The sequence below is a fragment of the Triturus cristatus genome, chromosome 2_1 (genome assembly GCF_964204655.1).
Source record: "Triturus cristatus chromosome 2_1, aTriCri1.1, whole genome shotgun sequence".
NCBI classification, from domain to species: Eukaryota; Metazoa; Chordata; class Amphibia; order Caudata; family Salamandridae; genus Triturus; species Triturus cristatus.
The window spans coordinates 898802985-898828225 of record NC_140581.1 but is presented as its reverse complement, the minus strand read 5'-3'; the positions used below and the strand labels follow the sequence as shown (position 1 = coordinate 898828225).

General features: G+C 44.8%; 1 protein-coding gene across 2 annotated transcripts in view; it reads right to left on the bottom strand.

Moving 5' to 3' along the window:
- The window catches only part of AGTPBP1 (ATP/GTP binding carboxypeptidase 1), a 1256713-nt gene that overhangs the window by 298603 nt on the left and 932869 nt on the right, over window positions 1-25241 (bottom strand). For both annotated transcript variants that reach the window (XM_085633101.1, XM_085633102.1), the window contains one exon: window positions 10002-10146. In XM_085633101.1, coding sequence (XP_085489227.1) covers window positions 10002-10146 — 145 coding nt within the window. The remainder of the gene's footprint in view (window positions 1-10001; window positions 10147-25241) is intronic.

Sequence of the window (25241 nt, the reverse complement as noted above, 5' to 3'; positions counted from 1 at the left end):
AGCTCGCTGCCGGTTGAAGCACCTCTGTCAGGAGGTTAGTCTTGACTGCCACCGTAGGTAGCTCGAGGTGGAGAGCTTCGCCCACCCTACGCAACACCACTGCGTATGACGCTCTCTCCTCCATAGCCACAGTAGGAGGAAACAACATGCCAAGGTCTGGTGAGGTATCCAAACCACTGGCTTCACCCAGTTCCTCTCACCAGTCCTGCTCACACACAAACTGGTCTGTTAAAGGGTCCCCAGACCCCTCACAGTCCTCCTCACCCTCCTCTCACTGCCAATCCGGTCTCAAAGAGCCAGGGTTGAACAGGGGCACAAAAGTACCCGTCGGCGTCGGTCGACGCCGGTCCGACTCTATGTCTACCTCGAGGTAGAGGCCGGGGTCGACGTTGGCTTTGGACACAGCCAACGGTGGCAGATGTGGTGCCGGAGGAATCGGTGCTGGGGGAGGCGTATCAAGGTCGACCGCCACCGATCCGGATCCAGGCCTGGATCCAAGGGGACCCTGCGGCGCCGAAGCCGCCGACGGCGAAGGCCCAGGGCCCCTAGCCGAGTCCACGGGGTCCGAAGACATGCCGGCGGAGTCGGGCTGGCCAAGATGGTATGCATTGCTTCATAGAAACTCCGAAGCTGGGCAGGGGTCGCACCGGGTCCCGGAAAGGGAGGGAAATCCTAAGTCGACCCAGCATGCTCCGCACCCTGAGCCGCGGGAGGGGCACCACCCGCATCCCTAGTCGCATCGGCCTGATGGATGGGGAGAAGTCGAAGAGCGACGATGCTTCTTCAACTTCTTTTTGTGCTTCGACTTACCTGACCCAGAGTGCGAAGACTTAGACGAAGAATGGTGTTGGCTCCGCGACAGGTACCTCGACCTCCTCCGCAACTGGTCCCTCTACCTCCTCTACGACTGGGACCTCGAGCGAGGCGGAGCAGCCTGACGGGCCTCGAGTAGCTCTCGGGACCGCTCCCGCAAGGACTTCGGGCCATGGTTTGGCAGTTGGAGCACGACTTGGAGTCGTGGTCGTGCTCCAGTCAGTAGAGGCACACGCGGTGCGGATCCGTCACTGACATGAGTCGGTTACAGGAACCGCAAGCCTTAAAGCCGGGCACCCCTCGTGCACCAGGAGTCGATGGACTCAAACAACAACGAAGTCGACAAAAGTCGAGAAAATGTTCATTCAAAAAATGATTGGGGGTACCGCTCTCTCCGGATCTGCGCTTGCTGGCGCGGAAAAATTAAGAGCTGACGTCAGCGCGCGAGGGCGGCGTCTAAGTAGCTACCGCGACATCATCCCGGAGACCCTAACGACGACGACGAATGTGGACCGACTCCACCTTCCGACGCGCAGGGGTACTGCTGACGAAAAAACTTTCCAGATCCAGTCTGACGCCTGGGGGTAATTCAAAGGTAAGGAATCTCTAACTGTTTCTTTCAGATGCAGAGGGGCAGCAGCTGCAGTACCAGCCTCTTTGAGACAAACCTGGGGTCATCAGAGTGTTCTGAGCCCAATCCTTTCTGGTCTTCATCAGAACTTGAGGAAGCAGTGGTAGAGACAGCAAAGCATAAAGGAGACCAAGTCCCACTGAAGCGAAAAGCATCTCCCAAAGAGCCCTGACGTTGACATTCCATGGCCCAAGACCGAGCATTCTCAGTAGTATCAAACACATCTAGCCAGGGCAAATCCCACTTGAAAAATATTCCTTGAACTACCCACCAGGTGGGGACACCACTCGTGGTTGGCTGTATGATGCCTGCTGAGCTTATCCACCCAGATGTTCAGGGAGTCCACCAAGTAGTTAACTGTCAGGGAAATCCCTGGAAGACCCAGTCATCTCCACAGCTGTAGTGATTCCTGACAACATAAGAGACCCCACACTTTCCTTGCTTGTTGCAGTCGCACATAATGGTAATGTTGTCTGCCAAGGCCTGGACAGGCATGTATTTTATGCACAGCAGGAAGGCATTGAGGGCCAGCTGAATGGTACCTAACTTCAGCAGACTGACATTGTGTTTCTACTCCACTGGAAACCAGGGGCCTCTGACCTTCGACTCTTATGAGACCCCCCCTTCCCTCAAACCCTGTTCAGAGATGATGCATCCATCACCACTCTCATGGCCGTAAAAACCTTGACTCCATTGTATTCAGGACCATCCCCTATAATGGAATCCTCTGCCCTGGCCAAAGATGGGATTATGGCTCGCTAATAGAAAATCCCAGGGAGGGCAGCAGAGAAACAGCCAACCGCAAGTGGTCAGTAATTGACTGCAGCACGACGGCTTCAGCAGCGAGTCGTGGGAGTACCTGTATCCAGACGTGCAAAGATGGATCGCATCCATAGCTATCACCTTCGTAAAATGCTAGGGGGCTAGATAGAGGTGAAAGGCAGGATGGTAAACTGGAAGCATCCCAACCCCAACATTGAGGTGGAATAAACACCAGTGCAGCTGCAGGACAGGTACATCTAAGTACAAATCATGCAAATAAAAGGAGAACTTTCAAACCCTTGGGTAAATAGAAAATAGAGCCCATGTCTTTCTGAAAAAAGACATTCAGAAACTGAAGATCCAATGTCAGTCTCAATCTACCATCTTTCTTGCGTACTACGAAGTACCAAGAGTAGCACTACCTGACCCTCTCTGCCTTGGGGACTTCCTCTGTTGCCTCTTTGGACAGCCAGCAATCAATGAAACTCCTTCAGAAGGTTGGAGGCATGATCTCCCAAAGCCCACTCAAAAACAGGAGAAACAGGAGGGGTAGTAGGTAGGAAAAGGAGGGTGTAACCATGCTTGGCTACCTCAGGACCCATTCCTGCACGCCAGCCAGGTAGATAAAAACATTCTGCAAATTCTGGCTGCTCGTGACCTCTGTTGGGAGAATTAGTGCGTGTTCGCAGCAGTCATGGCTTACAGCAAGGAAGAGGGTGACTGACCTTGCGTGCAGCCACGGTCCCTGACCAAACGTGTCCCCTTGAGCCATGAAAAGGGTGGGCAAGCTTTTGCACTGAATGAGAGGGATGTCTCTTGTGGTAAGCAAGGTCTATGAGTAGTCTCAGAACTTCCAGTATAGTTGGTGAAACTAGCATTTTACGCAAGCAATGGGCATAGCATTGCTATCTCTGAGCCTTTCCAACACTGAGTCAGCATTGCCCTCAAAGGGCTTTGAGCCATCAAATGGCATGTCCATAAAGGACGCCTACATATTCCCAAAAACACTTATGGCACTCATCCAAGTATGACGCCGAATCCCCATGTGTGGTGTCCTATCTCATTTGAAAAGTGTACTTGGCCACATCTTGTCTATCATGAACTATTGTTGCAAAGACACTGCAGAACTCATCAGGACAGGTGGTAAAAATCCCACTCATCATGTCCAAAACCCATGCCCTAACAAGAAAACTACACTGAGAGACCTCAGAGCCAGGTTGGCGGAGAGAAACGTTACCAGGCAAGGCTGGTGCCAAACTGACCGGAACCAGCATGACTTTCAGCAAAGGTGTGAAGGTGTAATCTGGTGTCAGCAAGGAGCCGGTCAGTGGCTTAGCGGGGTCAATCAGCACCAGAGCAGCACCACAGGTGGAAGGCCGACTAGGGGCTCAAAGGATCCACGCTCAAAAGGCACTTTTGAGTGAATCAGAATCATCTGAAAAAGCTTCAGCAAGTTGACATTAGGCAATAACAGTCCCAGAGTGGTCGACCGAATAAACTGTGGAGAGACGACCCGCTTAGTAAGGAGATGTTCTAGTTTTGAGAGCTTGCCGTAGCAAGCTGAGAAGCAGGAATGATTAAGGTTCTCCAATTTGTTAAAATGACTAGCAAGCAAGTATCCCACAAGTTCTAATGTCAAGACAGTGCTCTTGGGTGCACTAGCAGAAGGCACCACTTTCTGTTTTTTGTCAATGGACCTTAGAGAATAAAGCAGGACCAGCTACTGTTGAGGCTGATGAATAATATCTTCAACTAAGTGCTCATTATTACTTGGAAACGGGCTTGAGTCAGAAACATCCCCTCAAAGTGACACTCTGAAAAATGTAGTGCATCCAGATTGTTTAGCAATGGCTGCCTCTAGACCCAATTCTTCCTTGACTGAAATTATTTCATTTGTTATTGCCCCGACCGCAGTTGTCAAATAAGATAAAATGTTAGACTACACTGTCTTTTCTGAGTACAGGGCACAGAAGACAATTTTGGTTTGCACCATAACTTCAATTGAGATAAGAACATAAAAACTCAAACCAACGGCTGTGGGTGATTAACGGCAAATAACCAGAAAGTCGCCGGCATGGTCACACTTACTTGTTGTAGGGGAATACAAGAAAGAAGGTGCTAGAGGGTTGGCTCAGACCAGCCTCTGACGGATGTCGTCGGGCTCGAACTTCGCCCAAGCACAGCCCATGCAGCAGGGCAACATAATGCGCTATTCGTGGTGTGCATGCCTCCTTTCCACCAGTAAAGCAGGGACCCATGGACTTGAGAGTCCCGCAGCAACCAGGAACTTATCTCTCCTTCCAATATTTTTAGATACAAATTATACTGTCATTCAAGTGGGCTCTTGTGCTCCTAGAATATTACAGCTCAACAAATTAACTTTCCATGCGATAAAAAGGTTTTACGAAGGAGTAGTCTGAATACTGCCCACAGCCTTACTATGTGAGTTGATCCAAATAACTGCACAACATCCTACTGGTTTCCCTGCTTTCAAAACAATATATAATGGTATAATTTCTGGGGCAACTCTATGTTTATTTTTATCATATAAAAAAATAAAAGTTACCTTTATAGTGTCTCTGCTGCTATTGGTCCACACACAGGCTCTTTCTCTTTCTACAGGGCTGGAAACAGCTCCTATAGTTATTAGGTTCCACCTGCACAGAGCTTGAACTGTGCTTGAGAAATGTATTGTTTTTAATATGAACTTAAAAGGGCCTTCTCTCTTTCCGGGCTTCTCACTGGTTCCTGTTTGTGCCACTTACCTTGCCTCCATTTCAATTGGCTGCAGCATATTTTCCTGCATTTACCAATGCTTGCTCCTGGTCTGCTTCTCTTATCAGTTTCCCACCGCCGAAAATACTGTTAAGATTCGCTTAGGTGGAACTATATTTCCATAAAATTTTGCCTTTTACTATTGCAGCATATTTATATAACAATTTAGCACCCGGAGAGATTAAGTGATTTGCATAGAATCACAGAATGTTGCGCAGTGCTGCCAAGACTCAAACCGGGATCCCCAGCTCTTGAGTCAGCAGTTTTGGCCAGTGCGACATATCCTCTCCACTGCTGTGTTACCTGCCAGGGAGTTCTTCCCTGCTCCTGGACGATGATTGATGAAAACAGCTCTTTATTTATTACACAGATGAACCAATGCATTACCAATCCTTGTTTGTTTTGCATGCCTGTACAACACATGCAAATGGTATATACACATCCATTTCTACATGAGCACTCGCTTTTAACAGTTCCCTTCATGAAAAAAGGAGTAAATCCGCATGTGGTTTTAGACAAATGGCTGAGGGGTCAGTGAGGGGGGTGCTGGTACCGGGAAAGAACAGAAAGACTAAAAACAACAGAGCTGTCATACGATCAGGCAATTTGCCATACTCAATTTTGTGGACAGATTCCACAGCAAGTGAGGAGGAAAGAGGAGAAGGAAAAATCAACCAGCTTAATCATAGGCAAACAACATGTGAAGACATTTCCAGCCAATTTAAGCACTGTTCCAAGAAGAAGCCTTAAGAATCAAGCGTGGTAAAAGTGGATGAGCAGTAGCCCACATTGCTACTCAACATATGTCTCCGACAAGTTAGTACATAACTGAGAAAAGTCAATGATGTCACCTTTGCTTGGAGTAGTGTACTCAGAAACAGGATGAAGGATGGGCTTCAGGGAAGGTGCAACAATAGGTGATTATGCTTCTGGCAATGGCTGATATAGCTGGCATAATTTCCTCCAATTCGAAAGAGAAGTGGAATATGAAACTTTGTCAAGATTATGCAATATTTCCTCAGGTATAGCAGCATGGAACTTTGGTGTTCTCTCTGTAAATCTACTCCACCTTAGGTTAAGCTCAGCCCTGGATGAAAGAATTCAGCTCCAACACCTTTATATATGAATACAAAGTTGACAAATCTCATGAAACTCTGATAGAGAACTCTCTGCAGTACATCCATACCCTTTCTCTGAGAAGGTGTGTGACCACAAGCTGTGGATCAAGAAGTAGGAATTAAATGCCTACAATCACATGGTTGAAGCCATGGATCCGAGGATCAGGATGCGTTTGACTTGCATCCAGACACTATATGTCATCAGTTGGGACTGCAGTGAGTACAGATGGAATATGTCATAAGGTACAACCGCTATGGTAGACACAAACTCCCATAAGCCTCTGGAATCACAAGGCAAGCAATGTCTTGTTGGTCGAGAAGAAGTTCCTTATCTTATGGATGGCCAGTACCCTCACAGGAGAAGGGAAGGCTTTCGCAAGGTTGGAGCCAAGAATGGTCCCTATTAATTGAATAATTCAGGTAGTTGCCAAGCAGTACTTGGGATAGCTCACTGAGGACCAACGAATGTATGAGATGCTGAGGGACCAGGCTAGCTCAGACCCTGCTTCTTCAGAGACACTGCTGGTCAGAGAAGGCCGTCTAGGTAGTGACAGCAGTGGACCTTCTAATATTGCAGAAGGGCTACCATTAGGACCAAGATCCTGGGGGAAAAAACAGATAGAAAATGTTGAGACCAAATTGCAAAGTCATTCTCAGGTAAAGTAGATTTCTCAACTGCAGTGTTGATTTGCCCCAATTAGATAGAGGTACTTCCTGTCTTCTTTCAGGACAGGTGCACATGGAGTTACTTGAAGGTTCACTAAGCACAGCCAGTGGTTATTCTGGATAGCATGCAGCACCTAACTCAAAGTCAGCATTTTGAGTTTCTACAATTAAGAAATGGGTTCAATCGCAGACATCTAGGATGAGACCTTCTCTGTTTTGCCTTGCAAAGAAAATATCGGAAACTATATGTGCCACCTCCTTTCAGTTCAATTGACCCTACAATGAGCCTCTTCCAAAAGATATTGGGATGCTGAACACCACAAAGGTGACCTCGATGGAGTTGGCACTGGAAGTTGTAGAGCTCAGTCGTTCACCAACACCAAGAGGACCCATGCACTGGAGGCGATGTGGGTACAGTAGTTGTAGAGGATGAAAGTACTTCCCTCACCTGCCCCTGGAATACAGTAAGCCTCAAGAGATGATGAAGAGAAGAGGTGCTGGCACTAGAACTTTCCAATCTCCGAGGAGGCCAGGGGAGCAGGATTAGTCTTTTCTCTACCTTGCCTGCTCTTCAAATGCCAGTTTCCAGAGAAAGAAAGGGCTCCATCTTAGGTTTCAGAATTGAAAAACTCTGTAGTCTTAAAGGCCTGGAATGCCATTGTTGGCTGAAAGAGAAAGTCTCAGCACCATCACTTATGAAGCAATTAACAATGTGGCCATGATGGAACCTGATTTGTACTGATGAAGCACCTCATCCATCCAAAGATTAAAAAGGCTCTTCCCATTTAACAGATTTCAATAATTACTTTCAGTCCATCTGGCAAAAAATAAATAGACCTGAGCCACATTTGCTGGCACATGGACTTGCTTCAGTGGTGATGAAGCCCTGGGACATCAGCAGTTTATGTTTCAAAGCTTTTTTGCTCAAGTTAGACAGAAACGTACACTCCTCTTGAGTACAGCCTGGAATGCACTGATTGAGCATGAAAATAAACTTATTTTGTGCATAGTCTGGGATAATGGAGGTGTACAAGATAAACTCATACCCTTCAGGAGCCCTTGACTAACCATGATGGCTTTGGCATTTGCCTGCCGCAAGGACTAATGGGATGGAATGTTGTTTTGCTGTAAGACACCAGACACTTTTGAACATTAGAGAAGCTGCTATCACTGCTATGTTTTCAGCTGGCAGAACCTAGGAGACAAAGACTTTGGCACTGAGGGTCTGGGGTGGACTCCCAAGCCTTCATTTTGTATTCACCGCATCTAAGGAGGAGTCTGAGCCAAGGACAGAGAACAGAATGAGGCAAAATATGCATTGTTGTCACTGGAGTTAGGAGGAGTTTGGCAACTCCTGGGCATATTGCTCCTGGTCTCATGAGTCATAGGAGTCTGACTGGTATGCTCTCAAGCCCACTACTCTGAGTGCGGGATAGCCAGGTGCTAATGCAGCAGGAGCTGATGTATCTAGGTGCTTCTGCTTTATTCTTGTGCCTTATGTGTTTTGAGGGAGACTAATGGTGGGTTAAACACTGCAGGAGGCTGTCTCTTGTGCTTCTTTATGCAGTGAGGCACTCTCTTCACTGACTGGGTGATACCCTTACTCTCAACTGCGGTCTATACAGTATGGGAGCTGGAGGAGGAGTCCTAGAGATGGACATAAATTATCCTGTTACCGATAGAGACCACCAACAGGAGGAACTGAGCTCAACTGTGGTGCAGGCTGGTGGTTAGAGCAAACTCAGACTTACCTGCACCCTCAGAAGACGACCAGTACAACCTCTAACTATAAGAGACCTGAAGCACCTCACCTAGAAGAAGCATTTGGCTCAAACATTCAATGAATGACAGTTTGTAACATTTGCATTGAGGCTAGGAGCAACTCAAAGATACAATGGATTCTGCAGAGCAGGAGGGGGTTTTCAGCCCAAAAAGCTCTCTGTTTCTTGGTGCTTCATGCCCTTTCCTTGGACCTTCACAGTAGTGATTGGCTGAAACAATTTGTTTGCTGCCAAGGACACAACAGTCTTGTGACAAGGCTCTTTCGCCTCTCTCAGGTTACTTGCTGCACTTGTACGGCCCAATGACGGCAACCTCCATTTGGGAGGCAGAGGGTTCCTAATGGGTAGGCCTCAATGGCAGAAAGGTTGCTTGGTTTTGCACTTGGTAGTAAGAACCTGTAATTACCTTCTGATTCTTCTTCCTAATGATGAATGTTGAAATCTCTTGAGGAATTGGTGCACGCTGAAGTCATTGTAGCATACAGAGCTCCTTCATTGTGACTGAAGGCAGGCCTAATTTGAATGAGGGTGTTTTTTGTCTGGCGTGGCCCAAATATGAGAAAACAAGTCTGGGTTGCTGGTTTCCTTGTCACAGGCCTAGCAGTTTGGGCTAAACTACACCTATTGGAGCAGATCCAATAGAGAATTGCATACGGATGGTTCTTATGAGAAGGCTTACTGTGGGCAAAAAAGCCATGGACTGGAATGTGACCCAGAGTAACTACAAGTGGCTAAGATTAATTCAGCCATTTCACTTTTTTATTGTACACATATACAAACAATACACCTCTGAAAAGAAAACTCAATATTACCTTAATGGCAAACCAGTCACATAGTTAAGCTCAGTCTAAACTTCTAAACAAGCATCAAGTTACAGAACACAACTCTAGTGTATGCGGCATTATCGCTGGCTACACTTATAAATTCAGTTTTGTGCTCAATACCAATAAACATCCGGGAAAGGAAAATTACCTTGCTCAAAAGAATTATGCACATTTTAATTCTGCTAAAAAACTGCAGGCAAGCCAAACAATCATTCAATAGGCTAGGTCATCTTTTGGCTTTCAGATGAAAAACACAAGATAAAAGAACTATAAACACAATCTAAAACCAATATTGTAAGTTCAAAATCATGTGCTCCTTTTGAAACAAAGCACTCAACTTGCTACAAAATCTCAACATCAACTTTATACTTCATCATCTACTTTTTCCAATTATTGCAAAAAAAATATACATATATTTTGAAACCATTAAATGTTAATGTAGGAAATCAAACTTAGCACTACCCAAAGTCCTGTTTCAATTTAATTTGCTCCTTAAAAAATTGCAGTGGACTAAATACAATATATTCAACATTTGCACTAAACTACTCAGAGACAAATTCAATTAAGTAATTTTACTTGTATCTCCATTTTTCAGTATTTTACCATACAACATAAATTAACGTTTTCTCACCCTTAGTGTAGAGTATGTATATGGATAGTGGTAAGCAAAGTAGCAGACGTCATCTTTGTGGGAAAAGTTCACAGTAAATGTCATGGTATAATACGACTTCCCTTTCTGGCCACCAGTAGCAATGGAACTTCTAGAAAAGTGGTTCCTAGCAATTAAATGAAAGAAGATAAACATTTGCAATTCCCACACACGAATAAGCACAAAGCAATTTAAAAAAGCAAGTGCTGTTGTTTCACATAGCAGAATACAAAAATCCAAATTCAGATTCAGATATGAAACATTAATGCTTCTTTAATTCATAAAGGATTGTTGACATGCAAAGTGACTTTAGCTAGGAAATGTTTAGATTTTCTGCATATGCAATTTATTTTTGAGTTGCAAGGCATTAAAAGGGCATACATGTCTGTGATATCTGAGACATTGGCTACTCAATCATATGGACAACACAAACCTGTTGTTTCCAACAAATTACACCAGTGAGCATTTTAGACATATGTTCCTGGATTGGTCAGGAAAATCCTTTGAGAATGTGTTGACCAAAAAAATCAGTTTTAACTGTGATTATTCACAAACATTCATTCTTGTAAGTCTCAAACATTTCAACTCATCTGCGTTGAGCCAAAATAAGCCACCTGTAATAGCATCCAGTTTTCACAAAAGGGTGTGTAGGCAGAAGTGACAGTACGAAATATTTTCAACTGAAAAAGTAAAGACAAATCAAGAACTTGTTGGACTCCTTAAAACTAAACAAACGTAATGTGCGCAATGCACAGTTCATGTAACCTGAAGTTCAGGAAAACAGGTGTTAGACAACTTGAACATAAGTGACTCTTCTAATTTACATATTTTCATTCATAATATCCAGTGTTTAAAATATATGTAACGTTTTATCAGAATCATAATACAGCTAAAACCTCAGAGAGATTGTAACACATTTTTGTCCAACTGTAATGACAAATGTATACGATAAAAATGCCTCGGACGTGCAGCTTTTTAGCCATTTCAGAAGTATGAGTCTATAGCTCTAGATTACCTCTATCACTTCAGCGAGCTCCCATTTTTCTGTCAATAACCTTTAATTTGGTTACCTGATTCTACTAAGACCGTGGATTAATCAGCTTCCCACTTTCATTTTAGTACTAGCATTATACTGTTTTTCTAACAAAAGGAAACAGATTCTCACTCTCTCGGTCACCAGAGGCCATGTCTAACCAGGTACATTTAAAGTTGATGCAAAGGTTCTGGCAACAATAGAATCATTACAACCGACTTATTTTCCATAACCTATAAACTGGGCTTTAATTATAACAGCTCCACCTCACAACATTGCCTCCATCCTGCCCCGGAAGAAAGTGCTTAAGGGGTTGTAGAGTTACCACCTAAACTTAATATTACAAATCATTTATAAAGGGGGCATTGCCAGGCATGGAATTGGCGATCATAGGCAGGCTGAAAATCTCTTTTTTGGGGGGAAGGAAGGGAGAGGGGGGGGGTTTCGAAAGCCACCGTGTATCTATCTAGCCAGCTCGAGCCATGCTCTTACTGACAGAGGCCTGCGGGAACAGAGGCATAAGGCAGAGACCACGCAGCACTTCGAAAGGGTACCCCCTCAGTGTAAGTGGCAGCTGATAAGCAACCGCCTCTGGCACTGCTGTGGTCCCGGACTACGTGCTGGAGATTCCTAACGGCCTGTGACCATGACTTCACGGAGAGGGCCTAAAGCAAATGAGCATGAGCAGTTGAGAGCTGCGTAATGAGACGCAGGCCGGGCATCGGCCTGAAGGCGGGATCCTGGAGGGGGGGAGCAGCCAGGACCGGACATGGAGTGACTCTTCAAGGACAGCAGGAAGCCCTCAGCATACATAATCAGGCCACCTGGAGTGGTTTTGGAGCATGGGGGCCACATGCCTAATATGGCTAGGTACAGACACCTGTAGATACAGTGCCCTCCCTCACCTCAGCACACCAGAGAAGTCTATCCGAAGCCTGGCCTGGGTGGGGCAGCAGAGTCCCAGGCCTGGGGGGCAGATTGCAAAGCTCTGTGGGACTGAGAGCAAAACAAATACAACTGTGAAGGTATCGTGAAAGGAAACAAGGGAAATGACAGCAAGAGGCCCTCACAACTAACAATGTTGTCGGCTCGGTTCCCAACCTTTTGACTCCTGAGGACCCCCGTTGAGTCACTACTGGAAGCTGGGGATCACCAAGCAATTTATACGATTTTAAATTTCAAACATTAAAACAGTAATTCGCAAAACATACACAAACCAGTGCACACCAAACAAATACTCCAATTACTAAAGATTTTATTATTTGGATATATTAAAAAAAATTGCAAACATCGAAAACATTTAATGAGAAGGTTGGTGCTGCATCTCGGTGACTAATGTTTGATTTTATTTCGCGGTACGAGGTTCCTGCTCCTGCCAAGGCCGGACTGGGAACCCAAAGCAGCCCTGGCAAATGGTGTCAGGCCAGCCCCCGTATGGTGCATACCAAGTGCAGTGAAAGAGCCTGACCACTACTAAGTGGGCTCTGGGGGGCTCCACCCCCAAAGAAAATTTGGGAATAAATGGTTGCATTCGACAACACATTTTTCATTATATATTGAATTGTATTAGCTTTTAAAGCGTAGTAAATGGTGACCCTACTGTGCACCGGGATACGATAATCTTTGTTAGGGCTTCAATGAATCCCTCACTATCACCCTCCAACAGTGCCTCTCATCTCTCCATTGCTCCCTGTCACATGTACATCATTTGTTTTATAGCACCTCTAATACCAGTTTAGGGTGTCAGAGCATTTTACATCACACACATTATTATTATTATTGAAGCTTGTAGAGCGCACGGCTACCTCCAACGGAAGTGTCCCAGCGCTAGCATCCTACCTAAGAGAAGAGGAAAGCAGAGAAGACCACCATATCTAGGGCAGGCCGAAAAGCCAAGTCTTCAGGGCTCTCCTGAACAGGATTTCCGCATCTATTTTTCTCAGGTGATTGGGCCACCGGTCATTGCCTTCATGAAACGAGGAATAACCAGAAAGTTACAACTATTAGATCTGAGTGCCCTAGCCTGGTTGTATATCTGAAGTCTCCGCTTCAGATATTGAGGACCGGTCCCTCTGATTGCTCTGTGTGCAAGTACTAGGGTTTTGAACTGTACTCTTCTCCTAACTGGGAGCCGATGTGGCTGCGTAAATGGGGGTAATATGATGTTGCAGTGGCACATTCCTGATCAGCCTAGCTGCCGCATTTTGTATAAGCTGTAGTCTCATCAGATACTCAGGAAGACCAATATAAAGGCTATTGGCATAGTCGAGTTGAGAGGTAATTAAAGCATACACTATTGACTTCCTGCACTCCATCGGCAGGAAGTGAAGAAATCTGCGCAGAGCCTTAAGTTTCCAAAAGCACTGAGAGGAGACATGAGCAATTTCTGTCTTGCCCATGAGTTGGGCTTCAAACTTGAAACCCAAATTCCTGGCAGAGGACACTGGTAGCAGAGGCGGGTTTAACTTGGTTGGCCACCACAGCGCAGTACATGGAGGAGTCGGTTGGTTAAAAAATAAAACCTCCGTCTTATCAGTGTTCAATTTTAGGCAGCTGTCCGTCATCCATGATGAGATATTTAAGAGACACTGTCTAAAATTGACGAAGGCTGTCTCGTTGTGTTCTTTAAAAGAGAACACCAGTTGTGTATCATCTGCATACGAGACAACCTTCCCCCACATTTTTTTACAATTGCCGCAAGGGGAGTCAAATAAACATTAAAAAGCGTGGGGCTCAAAGCAGAGCCCTCAGGAACCCCATATAACATGGGCAAGAACAGGAAACATAGCGATGCAGAAATACTTGTTGCGAACGACCCTCAAGAAATGAACGAAACCATGTCAAAACAGTTCCTGTTACTCCTAAATGGTGAAGTCTATTCAGGAGGATCCTGTGGGAAACCGTGTCAAAGGCTGCGGACAAGTCCAGCAGCACCAACATTGCACAGCTTCCCTGGTCTAAGGTTTCCCGGATCGATTCGGCCACCTCCAGAAGAGCTGTCTCCGTACTGTAACCTGTCCTAAACCCAGACTGAGAATCATGAAGATGGTTATTCGATTCTAGGAAGTCCGAGAGTTGTCTCTGGACCTCTTTTTCTAAAATTTTGGCAGGTGCCGGAAGAAGAGAGATAGGCCTGATTTTTTTTTTAGCTCTGCTGGATCAGCATCCTCTTTCTTGAGGATAGGCCGGACATAGGCCTTTTTCCAGCCGGCTGTGAAAATCCCAGTCTCCAAAGAGGTGTTCCAAATTGGATTCAAGATGCCATTAAGCCAAGGTGCTAATAGCTTAAAAAATCTGGCTGGACAGGGGTCCAGTGGAGAGCCTGATTTTATTTTCATTAGTTTCCTCAATGACGCCTCCATCTCAAAAGGGCAAAAGGCTGACCATTTATCTGACATGGGATAAGTTGCAATATCAGAAGTACCTGATACAGGAAAGGAAGAATAAATGGTTGAAATTTTATTCTGGAAGAAAATAGCTAGTTCTTCACAGAGAGCCAAAGATGGGGGAATAGTGCTCTTCAAGGCCTGAGGTTTTATAAAGCCTTGAACTATCTTAAAAGTTTCTTTTGGGGAATTGTCCGAGTCCTTAATCTGCTTTGCAACACATACAGACATAATGTATCATAGGTGTGTAAATCAGCGTATAGAAAATGCTACATAAGGCAAAGGGGACTTCAAGGTGTAGGAGTCACATGTCATCCATACTAGTAGGCATTTATTCCAGAGTGTTTGGTCTGGAGAAAAACAAACTCAGGATTCAGAACATAACACAGTGGTTAGGGTTGACTTTATCAATAAGAATATATTTCGACCCAAACAAATGTTTTTAACAGCATCAGGATAATGAAACTGGGAAAAAACATAACTTACTAACTTGTACCATGCAGTTATCATGCAGTTCTTTGATTGCAGTTCACAGCGCACTGTGCTAGATTGCGATTGTAATTTATGAACTGCACAGTAACAAAAGAACCTCTGTGAAAAAAGCAGTAACCCACTGAGCTATGAACATAAAATACTGTTCTTGCATGGCACACATTCTTTGCAGCAGGCATATTAACAATAGGCGCTACCTTAGATGAGTCAAAGCTGCCACTGGACAAAACTCCCATCTCTCTCCAGCAGGTACATTAATCACCAGAGTTATCCTGACACTTTTATTGTTGCCCGAAAACTGCTGATTATACAAGGAACTTTGCAGTGCTTATCAAACTGCTGCCTGAAGACCCCCTGGGAATGTGTCACGGACCCCTGGAGGGTTTGAGAACCACTGACCTATTTCATCAACAGAAGGAAGGGCTTGAATGTAAAGGTTTGTTCACAAACGTCACTCACTGCTACCCAAAAGCACATTGATTATGACTCACAAGAAGAGACTGAGACTCATCGTTAGGCAGAGGAGAGCATTTGAGACATCAGGTGCCGACCTTTACACAAAACAGTCTAGGGGGCAAACCAAAAATACATAACAACCTCTCACAGAAATAAGAAAGAAATTTGAGTTACTGAAAGAAGAGAGGAAAGGAGCCCATAGAGTGGGTCCCACTAACCCTTTCCAAATGGTAGACTATGCCCAAAGAGGCAAATTCCAGAAAGATTGATAACTGGTCAGCGTTGCCTGGCTTCCCTAGAAAACTCTGACCTCTCCAGGGTAGAACAGCACAGAAAACAGGCAGAGGCAGCAAAATAAAAGTGTTCTATGTTAGCAAATCAGACAGCTAAAAAACTGGCCTGCATTCTGCAAGTCGGGCATCTTTGCACTTGTAAACAAACTGTAAAGATGTTTTGCAGAGTATGGGAGAGTGCACACATTTGTGCTTGCTACAGGCAATGTTTGTGATGAAATCAGGGTAATGAAGAGTAAAAATCGACCCACCAGAGCATTAAATAGCACACACTGATCTGTCAAACCAGCCCTTCAGGTACTGTGAGACTGCCCTAGTCGAACTCTGGACTTCTCTACACTGTCATGACTGTCAGCAAAGGCAAAACTACATTCAAGTATCAAAGACGTCATACAACAGGGTGCCCACTCTTAGACTTGCAGCGATCGAAGAGAGGCAAAAAGATGGACCTGGGAGTGGATCAAAAGACTTAGGAAGCCAACAAGATAGTTGTTACGAACTTACTGATTCAAGCCTTCCAGGAAATTAAGGAGGAATAAAAGGAGGTTAAGATGGATGTATACCACAACCTGAAAGAAATGTGGAAGGATATTAACGAATTGAAAGACCGAGTGAACAAACTTGAAGGAAGCCTCAACAAACGGGCTGATGACTATGAACGCTTTCAAATGCATGTACTCCAACTGGAAGAACATCACATTACTCTACAGGCGACATGCGAGGACCTGGAGAATGGTTCCTGGTGAAATAATATCTGCATTCGAAGGCCGCCATGCAAAGTGGGCACAGGCGATATTCACCAATATGTATCGACCTATTCAATGCCATCCCATAAAGATAGGAAGGAAAAGCATTCAAGCTAGACATGGTTTAAAGAGTGGCCCAAACGACTGTGCTAGTAAGAGTACACGTCTTCCTAAACAAAGTGACCATCATGTCTAAATCGACATAAGTGTCCCATTTACAGCTTTTCCAGCAATTTTGATGAAACAACACATTGTCAGGCTCATCACAGAGTTCCTATAATCTAACGGTGTTAAATGCTGCCAAAATCGTACTCGATCTGAGGAAGATCCCCTTTGAATCATCTGAAGTTTAGCAGCCCTGAGGAAGTCGTAAGGATAATATTCCCACTGTGATGAAATGCATTGGCGTATGGCTAAAAAGAAATAAAAGAACATGCAGAAGAACAAGAATACCAGCATCATTTTGTGTCTAAATTAATAATTACGAATTTCAGTTTTGATTGTATTGGCGTGTGCCTTGAATTTGGTGAATTGAACCTCCGCAGGGCCTTGGCAGCATTAACTTCCAAGTACACTGTTGGCGGTCCCTCCACCAGGCTCCTATTGGCGAATTCGCCTTGGCAAAAATGGTTAATCTGTCCTGTCTTCTATATTGTTTTGTAAATATTCCGATTATATCACCCCACTCCTTCTTTACGGAGTTGGGAACACTCCTCCGCTCTCTCATATGAGGATCTGGTCGTCGGCGAGTCTCCCTGACTAAACTACAGCTGCCATTGGACCAGGGAGGCTTGGGAGCTCCATCCTTTGAAGCATACTTTCTGGCGGGACAGCTTCAATGGTTGTTCAGCTGGACGGCTGGGTGCCACCTGGACGAGGCCAACTCAGACCTTGGGTCCTTACCGATGTCTGCGATCCAACGCCTACTCCTCCCAGGGGCACAATCCACAACCCCCTGGCCCCTCGAACTGACTGTAGCGAACACTTGTATGGCCAGGATACACCACCCCTTCAGGGAGACTCCACTCTATACCCCAAATTCGCACCTGGTTAGCCTTCCCCACCACCGGGGAGCTACTGGTCTGTACTGACCATTTCCTGTTCAAGGTGGGCGACCTCTCCATGGTCATCTCCTTCCCTTTGATAAACTGCTCGAGGAGAGTGGTCTCCCACCAGGGCAGTTCCTCCTCCACAGCCACACCTGCCATGCCCTCTGAAATCTCTCATGGACAGTAACCTGTGACACATTCGGTTCTTCGGACCACACTGACTATGGGGCCAGGCCGTCACCTTATCACCTGGTTGTACAAAGCAATACACGGACTCACAATCATCCCTCTCACAGCACTTCGCCAAAAATGGGAGGACGAGTTCGGGAGGGTGCCCATGATAGGGAGTGGGAACGGGCACTTGAGTTCCCAAATAAGGTTTCCGCAACTCACGGTTCAAGAACATACAGTTCTTCATTTTGTATTTGGCCTACCTTAACCCTGCTCAGCTGCACAGCTACTTCTCCGAGACACAGTTTGAAAGCCCCCACTGACAAATCTCAGACGCAACATTCACACATGCTGTGGTCATACCCCGCCCTTCAAAACTTTTGGCATGCCATCCATATCACACTACGTGAGGTCACAGAGCTCCCAGACATATACACTTGGAAGGCATGCTCCCTACCCTTAATCAACCACAAGAAGCAACATAAAATAAAGACCGCTTCGCAGCCCTGGCTCTGCTACTCACTAAGCGCACAATTACACTTCACTGGGGTCTCCAACGGCCCCCGGTAGAGGAGCGGAGAGGAGCAACGCGCAAATGGGGCATGGCGGAGGACACCCTCCGACAGGAGGTAGTCCGTACGATACACCGGCAACCCATATTCCCACAGTGGGATACCCTGCTCAAGCACTTCCGCCAGGTGGCAGGCAATGACAACCTGCCCTCATGAATGGACTAGCATTTCTCCACTCATGTAAAACCCCTTTCCTGGGACCAGATTTTCCAACACAAGCCACTCACTAGCCCCTTATTCCCTCCCTACACGCTATAAACTAGCTGAGGCACTCACCCACTCCATCCCCTACCTAGAACCACACAATTTGCAGCTACCACTGCACCGAAACCCACCTGCCACCTTACCCACTCAGTCCCTCTGACGGCACCAGCTATGGCAGGCCATCAGCACTAGGCATCCAAAAGCAAGGCAGACCTGCATGCCAAAGTGTGTCCAGCACATCAACTCCATCTGATGTGAATGTGCTTATATGTACGAACACCTCTCTTTTACTTTGCATTGTTGCCATAAGCTGTAAAAAGTCATAAAATACTTTTGTTTAAAATGCAAAACCCAATAAAAAGGTTAAAAAAAATAGTAGGAGAGACCTGGAAGATTGGACAATGGTTCATATGACTTAGACATTTGGAGGGAAGCACTAAGCTGCGTTGGTTCCGCAGTTAAGGTTTAGTTAGAGATGTTTAAGGTTTTAAATGGCAGAAAAGGGGGAGAGTGAGGGGTAGGACCCTTTAACCGTGCAAGCACCACCATTTTAGGAAACAATGGCAAGCCAACCAGACAATAGTCGGCGAATGACAGCTCATAACACCTGAGGCACAAAAACTAAGGGCTACCCCCTACGATGTCTGCTGATTAAACAACCCAACTAAACATTTAAGCGTACTGCAGGAACCAGCTTCCCTGAAGGTGGATATTTCCTGCCTGCTGAAACTGCACCTTGTCTATGCAGTTTAGTTTAGAATGCAACTTCTACTCTCCTCTAATCAGTACAATGCATCTGCACTCACCAAAAAAGCTAGAGTCGGGATTCTGATGAGCCCACAAAATTTGTTTGTAGAATTCGCCACCAGAACAGAAAGTAGTGTGATGGGTTGAGGATAATGGTATGTGGGAAAGTCATCCTCAATCGCTGGCCGCGATACATGCCCCTAAGCAACGCCAAGAGAAGTTCCTGAAAAGGCTATGCAATGGATTGTAGAAGTTTCCCCGGGGCAATTTCAACGTTGTAATGCATGCCCCTGAGCACAAGTCCCTGCCCTGTATAGAGGGGACACCCAAGATCCCAGCAAAAGGGAAATCGTGACTTGATAACTTAGGATTAGTGGATGCCTGGCGACACCGTTACCCCTACGAGAAAGATTACTCATATTTCTCACCAGTACACTAAATCTCGATGAGAATCAACTATTTAATGCTAGACAAACGCCTGTTAAATATAGTGCAGAAGAAAGACCAGGGCCTGCAGATACTATCACGCCACCACCCACTATAAGCAGCACTGGGGCTATGGAGAGACCAAGACCCGGTGGGATGCTGGCACATGAATGACTCTCTGTTAAAGGAGCCAGTGGTCTTAGAGTTGATTAGAAAATGAATCACAAAGTATAAATATCACATAATGACGTAGGGAAAGTAGTATAGGATACTTTGAAAGTGGTTATCAAGGTTCACTAATTTTGGATGCAGCCTTTCTCAAACTGATGTGGATAGCACTGTTTAAACAGCTGATTCAAGAACTTCAGGAGCTTGAGCAAAAAAATAATCCAATCCCTCCAAGAAAAACTGAGATTGAACACCGAGAATGGTAATGCCTAATGTATGATAGCCAGACTTAAAGCACACGTCCTCGATGCTGGGAACACAGCTGGCAGATTCATACTGACCAACTGATGAAGGCATCAGATGGTCCAAAGAAGGGAAAACTATAGGCATTCAAGGCAATAAATTATGAGCTGTATGGACAAGATACCCGAGTCGGCAGACCAGAGATATATACTAGACTCCATGTCCCTACCTCGACTCACTTAGCGAGTAGCAGAACATCATGATTAGCCAATAAACAAAGTGGAAGTGCTGAGGACAATGGGAAGGCTAGAAACAGACAAGAAGCAACACACATATGTCTTTTACAAAAACGGTGTCCCTCCCCCTATAAACTGGTCCCCAGCTGATTAAAGTTTTCAACTGGTTTAGCAACACCCAAGGAGTAACATACTCCAAGACAGAGGCAGCAATCTCTGTAAACACTAAACTGGGAAACTATGCCACGCTCTCTTCCAACTCTGTTCAATATTGCTATGAAATATCCCAAAACGAAAGCTCACAAAAACCTTCATCAATTGGCTGGATGGGATTATGGCCTTGACATGTAGATCAAGCAGGAGTCATTCAGGGGTGCAATGGTGGTCACAATACCTAAAAGGCCTTCCACTTGATTGATATAGCAAGAAAATGCAGCAGAGGAACAGTCCTCCGTCTCTTGACATGGAAAAAGCAATAAACTACCCCTAGGCCAGGATTAGAATGAATGGATTACACTCGGGTTGGCATCCATGGGGGAAGGGTATGGGGTGCGTCTGGGCTGCCCCCTCTCATCTCTACTTATTGTGCTCTAGGCACAGCATTTTACAAAACATCAGGGCTAACACCTGATTAATAGGATTCATCTGTGCCTCCACACATTCAAACTTGCTGCAGTCACAGAAGCCATGTCAATCTCTAAACGAACAGATTGCAGAATATGAGGCTTTCCGGAAAATAACAGGGTTAGAGATAAATCTCAGTAAGTCTGAGGATCTGGTTCTGGCAGGAGGGGGCAGAGATTTGTATCTACAATTCATAAGTCCCTTTAAATGTTCAATGGCGAGTATACAGTACCTAGGTATCACACTCTACACCAATGTTTCAGTGCGAATGATAACTTTGCAGACTTGCCAAGGGAAGTAAAAATTAGTCTCATGTTTTGGTGGATGCACACGCTCTTAACGGTTTTGTCCTCAAAATTATGTTTCTTGTGAAAACTCAATGTATGTTCCAGGCCCTCACTTTAACCCTTAAATATTGTAAAATCGCCCAACTTCAGGAGTTGTGCCACTCATATCTACCTGGTCAGGTAAAAGACCTAGGCTAACCTGAAAATAATATACTAAATGCTCAGCTCAAGGAAAACTGGTGGTGCCCTTCCTTTCATAACTACAGTATATGGAAAAATGGGTATGGAGCAAGACAGACAAACTAGGTTGCTTCTTAGATAAGAATGTGGTCACCCACACCAAAGTTCCCTGGGTCCCTAAGGCCAAAACCTATACATATCCCTATTCACCAAACACATGGGACCACCAAGCCCACAGAGAAGAACTGGCCACCTTCCAAACCGTCTTTTGCCATTATATTTGGCAACACTGATTTTTCTCACAGGGTGGATAGGCTCATCTTCCAGAAATGGAGAAATCAAGGGTTCTTCAGACTATGTGACCTGTTCAGCAATGGGACAATTACATTTTCAAAACTATGAAAAAAGATGAGATTTGATATTTACAACTGAGATAATGTCAGTGCTTAATTTGTAAAAACATAAAATAAAATAAAAAGGGAAAAAAGTAAGAGCCGGCCACCGCGATTGCACCACCCATTGCCCCTGACAGCGCTGCCGATGACCGTACCAACACAACTACCAAACCATTACACTCCTACTACGTGACAATTCAGACTATTCTACTCAACCCAAAGTTATAAGAATGAATTGGGTGGCAGGTATTATTCATTTTTAATGTCTATTGTGTTAATAAACTCTCTGTTGTTGAGCTCATCTTAAAATTAGACAAACAGCACCACCTGTGGTAGCTGTCATAACTCCTGTATACCACCAGCTCAAAATTAGCACCCAGAAACCAGGAGAGGAGATGCAAGAGACTGCATGCTCTTCATGCTGATATCCTTAAAGGAGCAAACAATTAAGCAAGACACTCCAAGGCAGAAAGAAGCAACATACAAGACCATTTTGAGATGACACAGCTCATGAAACACAAATTAAATAAAAGTAATGTTGGAGGGGCTGTGGAAACGCAGGCACTATCATAAACAAATTATTGTCATGCCCAAAGTGTTAACAATTTGGGAGGGGTGTTAACTACAGGAAGGAATCAGTAAGGTGACAATGAAAGAAATAGAATGCAGTCTCAAAATAGTTATCTTGGGTCGGCCGAAATCTACCATCTCTGGTCTGTCAGGGGAAAGATAATCCCTCATCTTCTACTGGGTGCAAAAGAACAAGTTACTTACCTCCGTTAACGCTTTTTCTGGTGGATACAGTATCTGCCTATGCATTCCTCACCTTTTGAATTACCCCTGCGCCAGCATTTCACAGAAATTATTTTCCTAGCTCTCCTACGTCGACGAGGACGGCATAATAGCACGGCTCCGCTCGCAACTACGTATGACATCATCGGAGCCATAAGAGGACCTCGTCGGCATGCTGACATCAGTTCCACCCATTTTTTCCGTTCCCTCGAGGCAAACAGGCGGACCGACAACATTTCCACAATGTACACACAGTATACATAATATATATATATATATAAAATCACTGAAAAAACCTTAGGTTTCACACATGTAATAGTTAGCTGGATATTGAAATTCCCCTGTTATAGTTAGTTCAGATAACTATATCTCGCGCGACCGCAATCCACTGCTGATGACGTCACATATTACATCACTGTATTCACTAAGATACTGTTAATAAGTCAGTTATACAATTAATTTTACCAAAAAAAACATCCATTTAGACACTTATTTACCCATTTATTCTTCCATTAACCTTTAGATATACATATATAAAAAATATTTATTTTTCAGAAAGACACATTCACTGGATGATGTCATCAGTGATGTCATCAGTGATGTCATTTGAGATGTCATTAGTGATGTCATGAGTGATGTCACTGACCATGTCATGAGTGATGTAATATGTGACGTCATCAGCAGTGGATTGCGGTCGCGCAAGTTATAGTTATCTGAACTAACTATAACGGCAATTTCAATGGTTTTTTACGAGTGAAATGTCCAGCTAACTATAACATGTGTGAAACCTATGGTTTTTTCAGTGAATTTGCAAATTTTTTTAAATGCTAATTACTAACTATAACGTGTGTGAAACCTATGGTTTTTTTTTAGTGAATTTGTAAGGTATTTTAAATGCTAATTTATGTATGTATTATTATATTTTTTATATATTTATTTTACAATAAACTACCTATGTATATAGTTCTAGATTGACTGTATTGTTTAATATGGAATGGCTCAGCTCTTTTATTTTGAATTTGGATAAAGTTGAACAGCATAGTTAATATCTTCTATAAACTTATAAACAGTTTAAAATGTTTTTTTTTTTTTGTAAGGGTTTTTCACGGTGCGCGCACGCCGCGATTTTTTGAAAAAAAATTAAATTGTTTTTTTCCCCCTTCGGGGTCTTTCAGGGACCCCCTGACAAAGGCTAGGGGGTCAGGAACTCTCTACCCTGCCCCCTTTTCACGTTCTCCACCTTTCTTTTTCACTGTCACACACAAAATGGCATCCGACACTTCCTGATTTCGACCGATTCGAATGTTGACTGACATCTAACCACCAATCAGAATTATGCTTGCGGACATTTGGTGCGCGCACCGTGCGCGCACGGTGCTCGCACGGTGTGCGCATGTCACGTTTTTTTGAAAAAAAATAAAATGTTTTTTTCACCCTTCGGGGTCCTTCAGGGACCCCCTGACAAAGGCTAGGGTGTCAGGAACTCTCTACCCTGCCCCCTTTTCACGTTCTCCACCTTTCTTTTTCACTGTCACACACAAAATGGCATCCAACACTTCCTGATTTCGACCGATTCAAATGTTGACTGACATCTAACCAACAATCAGAATTACGCTCGCGGACATTTGGTGCGCGCACGGTGCGCGCACGCCACGTTTTTTTGAAAAAAAATAAAATGTTTTTTTCACCCTTCGGGGTCCTTCAGGGACCCCCTGACAAAGGCTAGGGGGTCAGGAACTCTCTACCCTGCCCCCTTTTCACGTTCTCCACCTTTCTTTTTCACTGTCACACACAAAATGGCATCCGGCACTTCCTGATTTCGACCGATTCGAATGTTGACTGACATCTAACCACCAATCAGGATTACGCTCGCGGACATTTGGTGCGCGTACCGTGCGCGCACGGTGCTCGCACGGTGTGCGCACGCCACGTTTTTTTGAAAAAAAATAAAATGTTTTTTTCACCCTTCGGGGTCCTTCAGGGACCCCCTGACAAAGGCTAGGGGGTCAGGAACTCTCTACCTTGCCCCCTTTTCACGTTCTCCACCTTTCTTTTTCACTGTCACACACAAAATATCAACAACAGTAACACCTCTCGCCAAAGCAGAAGAAGCAGACTAAGCTCTAGTGGAATGAACTCGAATACATTCAGGCTGCTCCTTCTTGACCAGGGAGTAGCAGATCTTGATACACAAGATAATCCACCTGGAGCGTGTACGTTTGTGAACAGCTTTTCCTTTCATCCGACCAATGTAGCCCACGAAGAGCTGATCATCGAGCCTTAGTTCCCTGGTCCTGTCCAGTTAAAAACTGACCACTCTCTTAGGGTCCAGACGATAAAGTCTCTCCTCCTCTTTGGAAGGGGGGGATAAAAGGTAGGTAATGTAATAGACTGTCCTAAATGGAAAGGAGTAACCACCTTAGGCAGGAAAGCAGCCCTGGTCCTAAGAACCATCTTTTCTGCATGAATGGTCAAGAATAGAGTTTAGAACTAAGAACCTGAAGCTCACTTACCCTCCTGGCCGAGTTAATAGCGATCAAAAAGACAGTCTTGAAAGAACGAAGCCTGAAAGGACAACTATGAAGAGGCTGAAATGGAGAACCCATTAGAAAAATAAGAACAAGATTCAAATCCCACTGAGGCATGATGAAAGGAGTGGGAGGAAACTTACTGGAAAGGCCCTTAATGAACCTTATAACAATAGGAGATTTAAACAAAGACG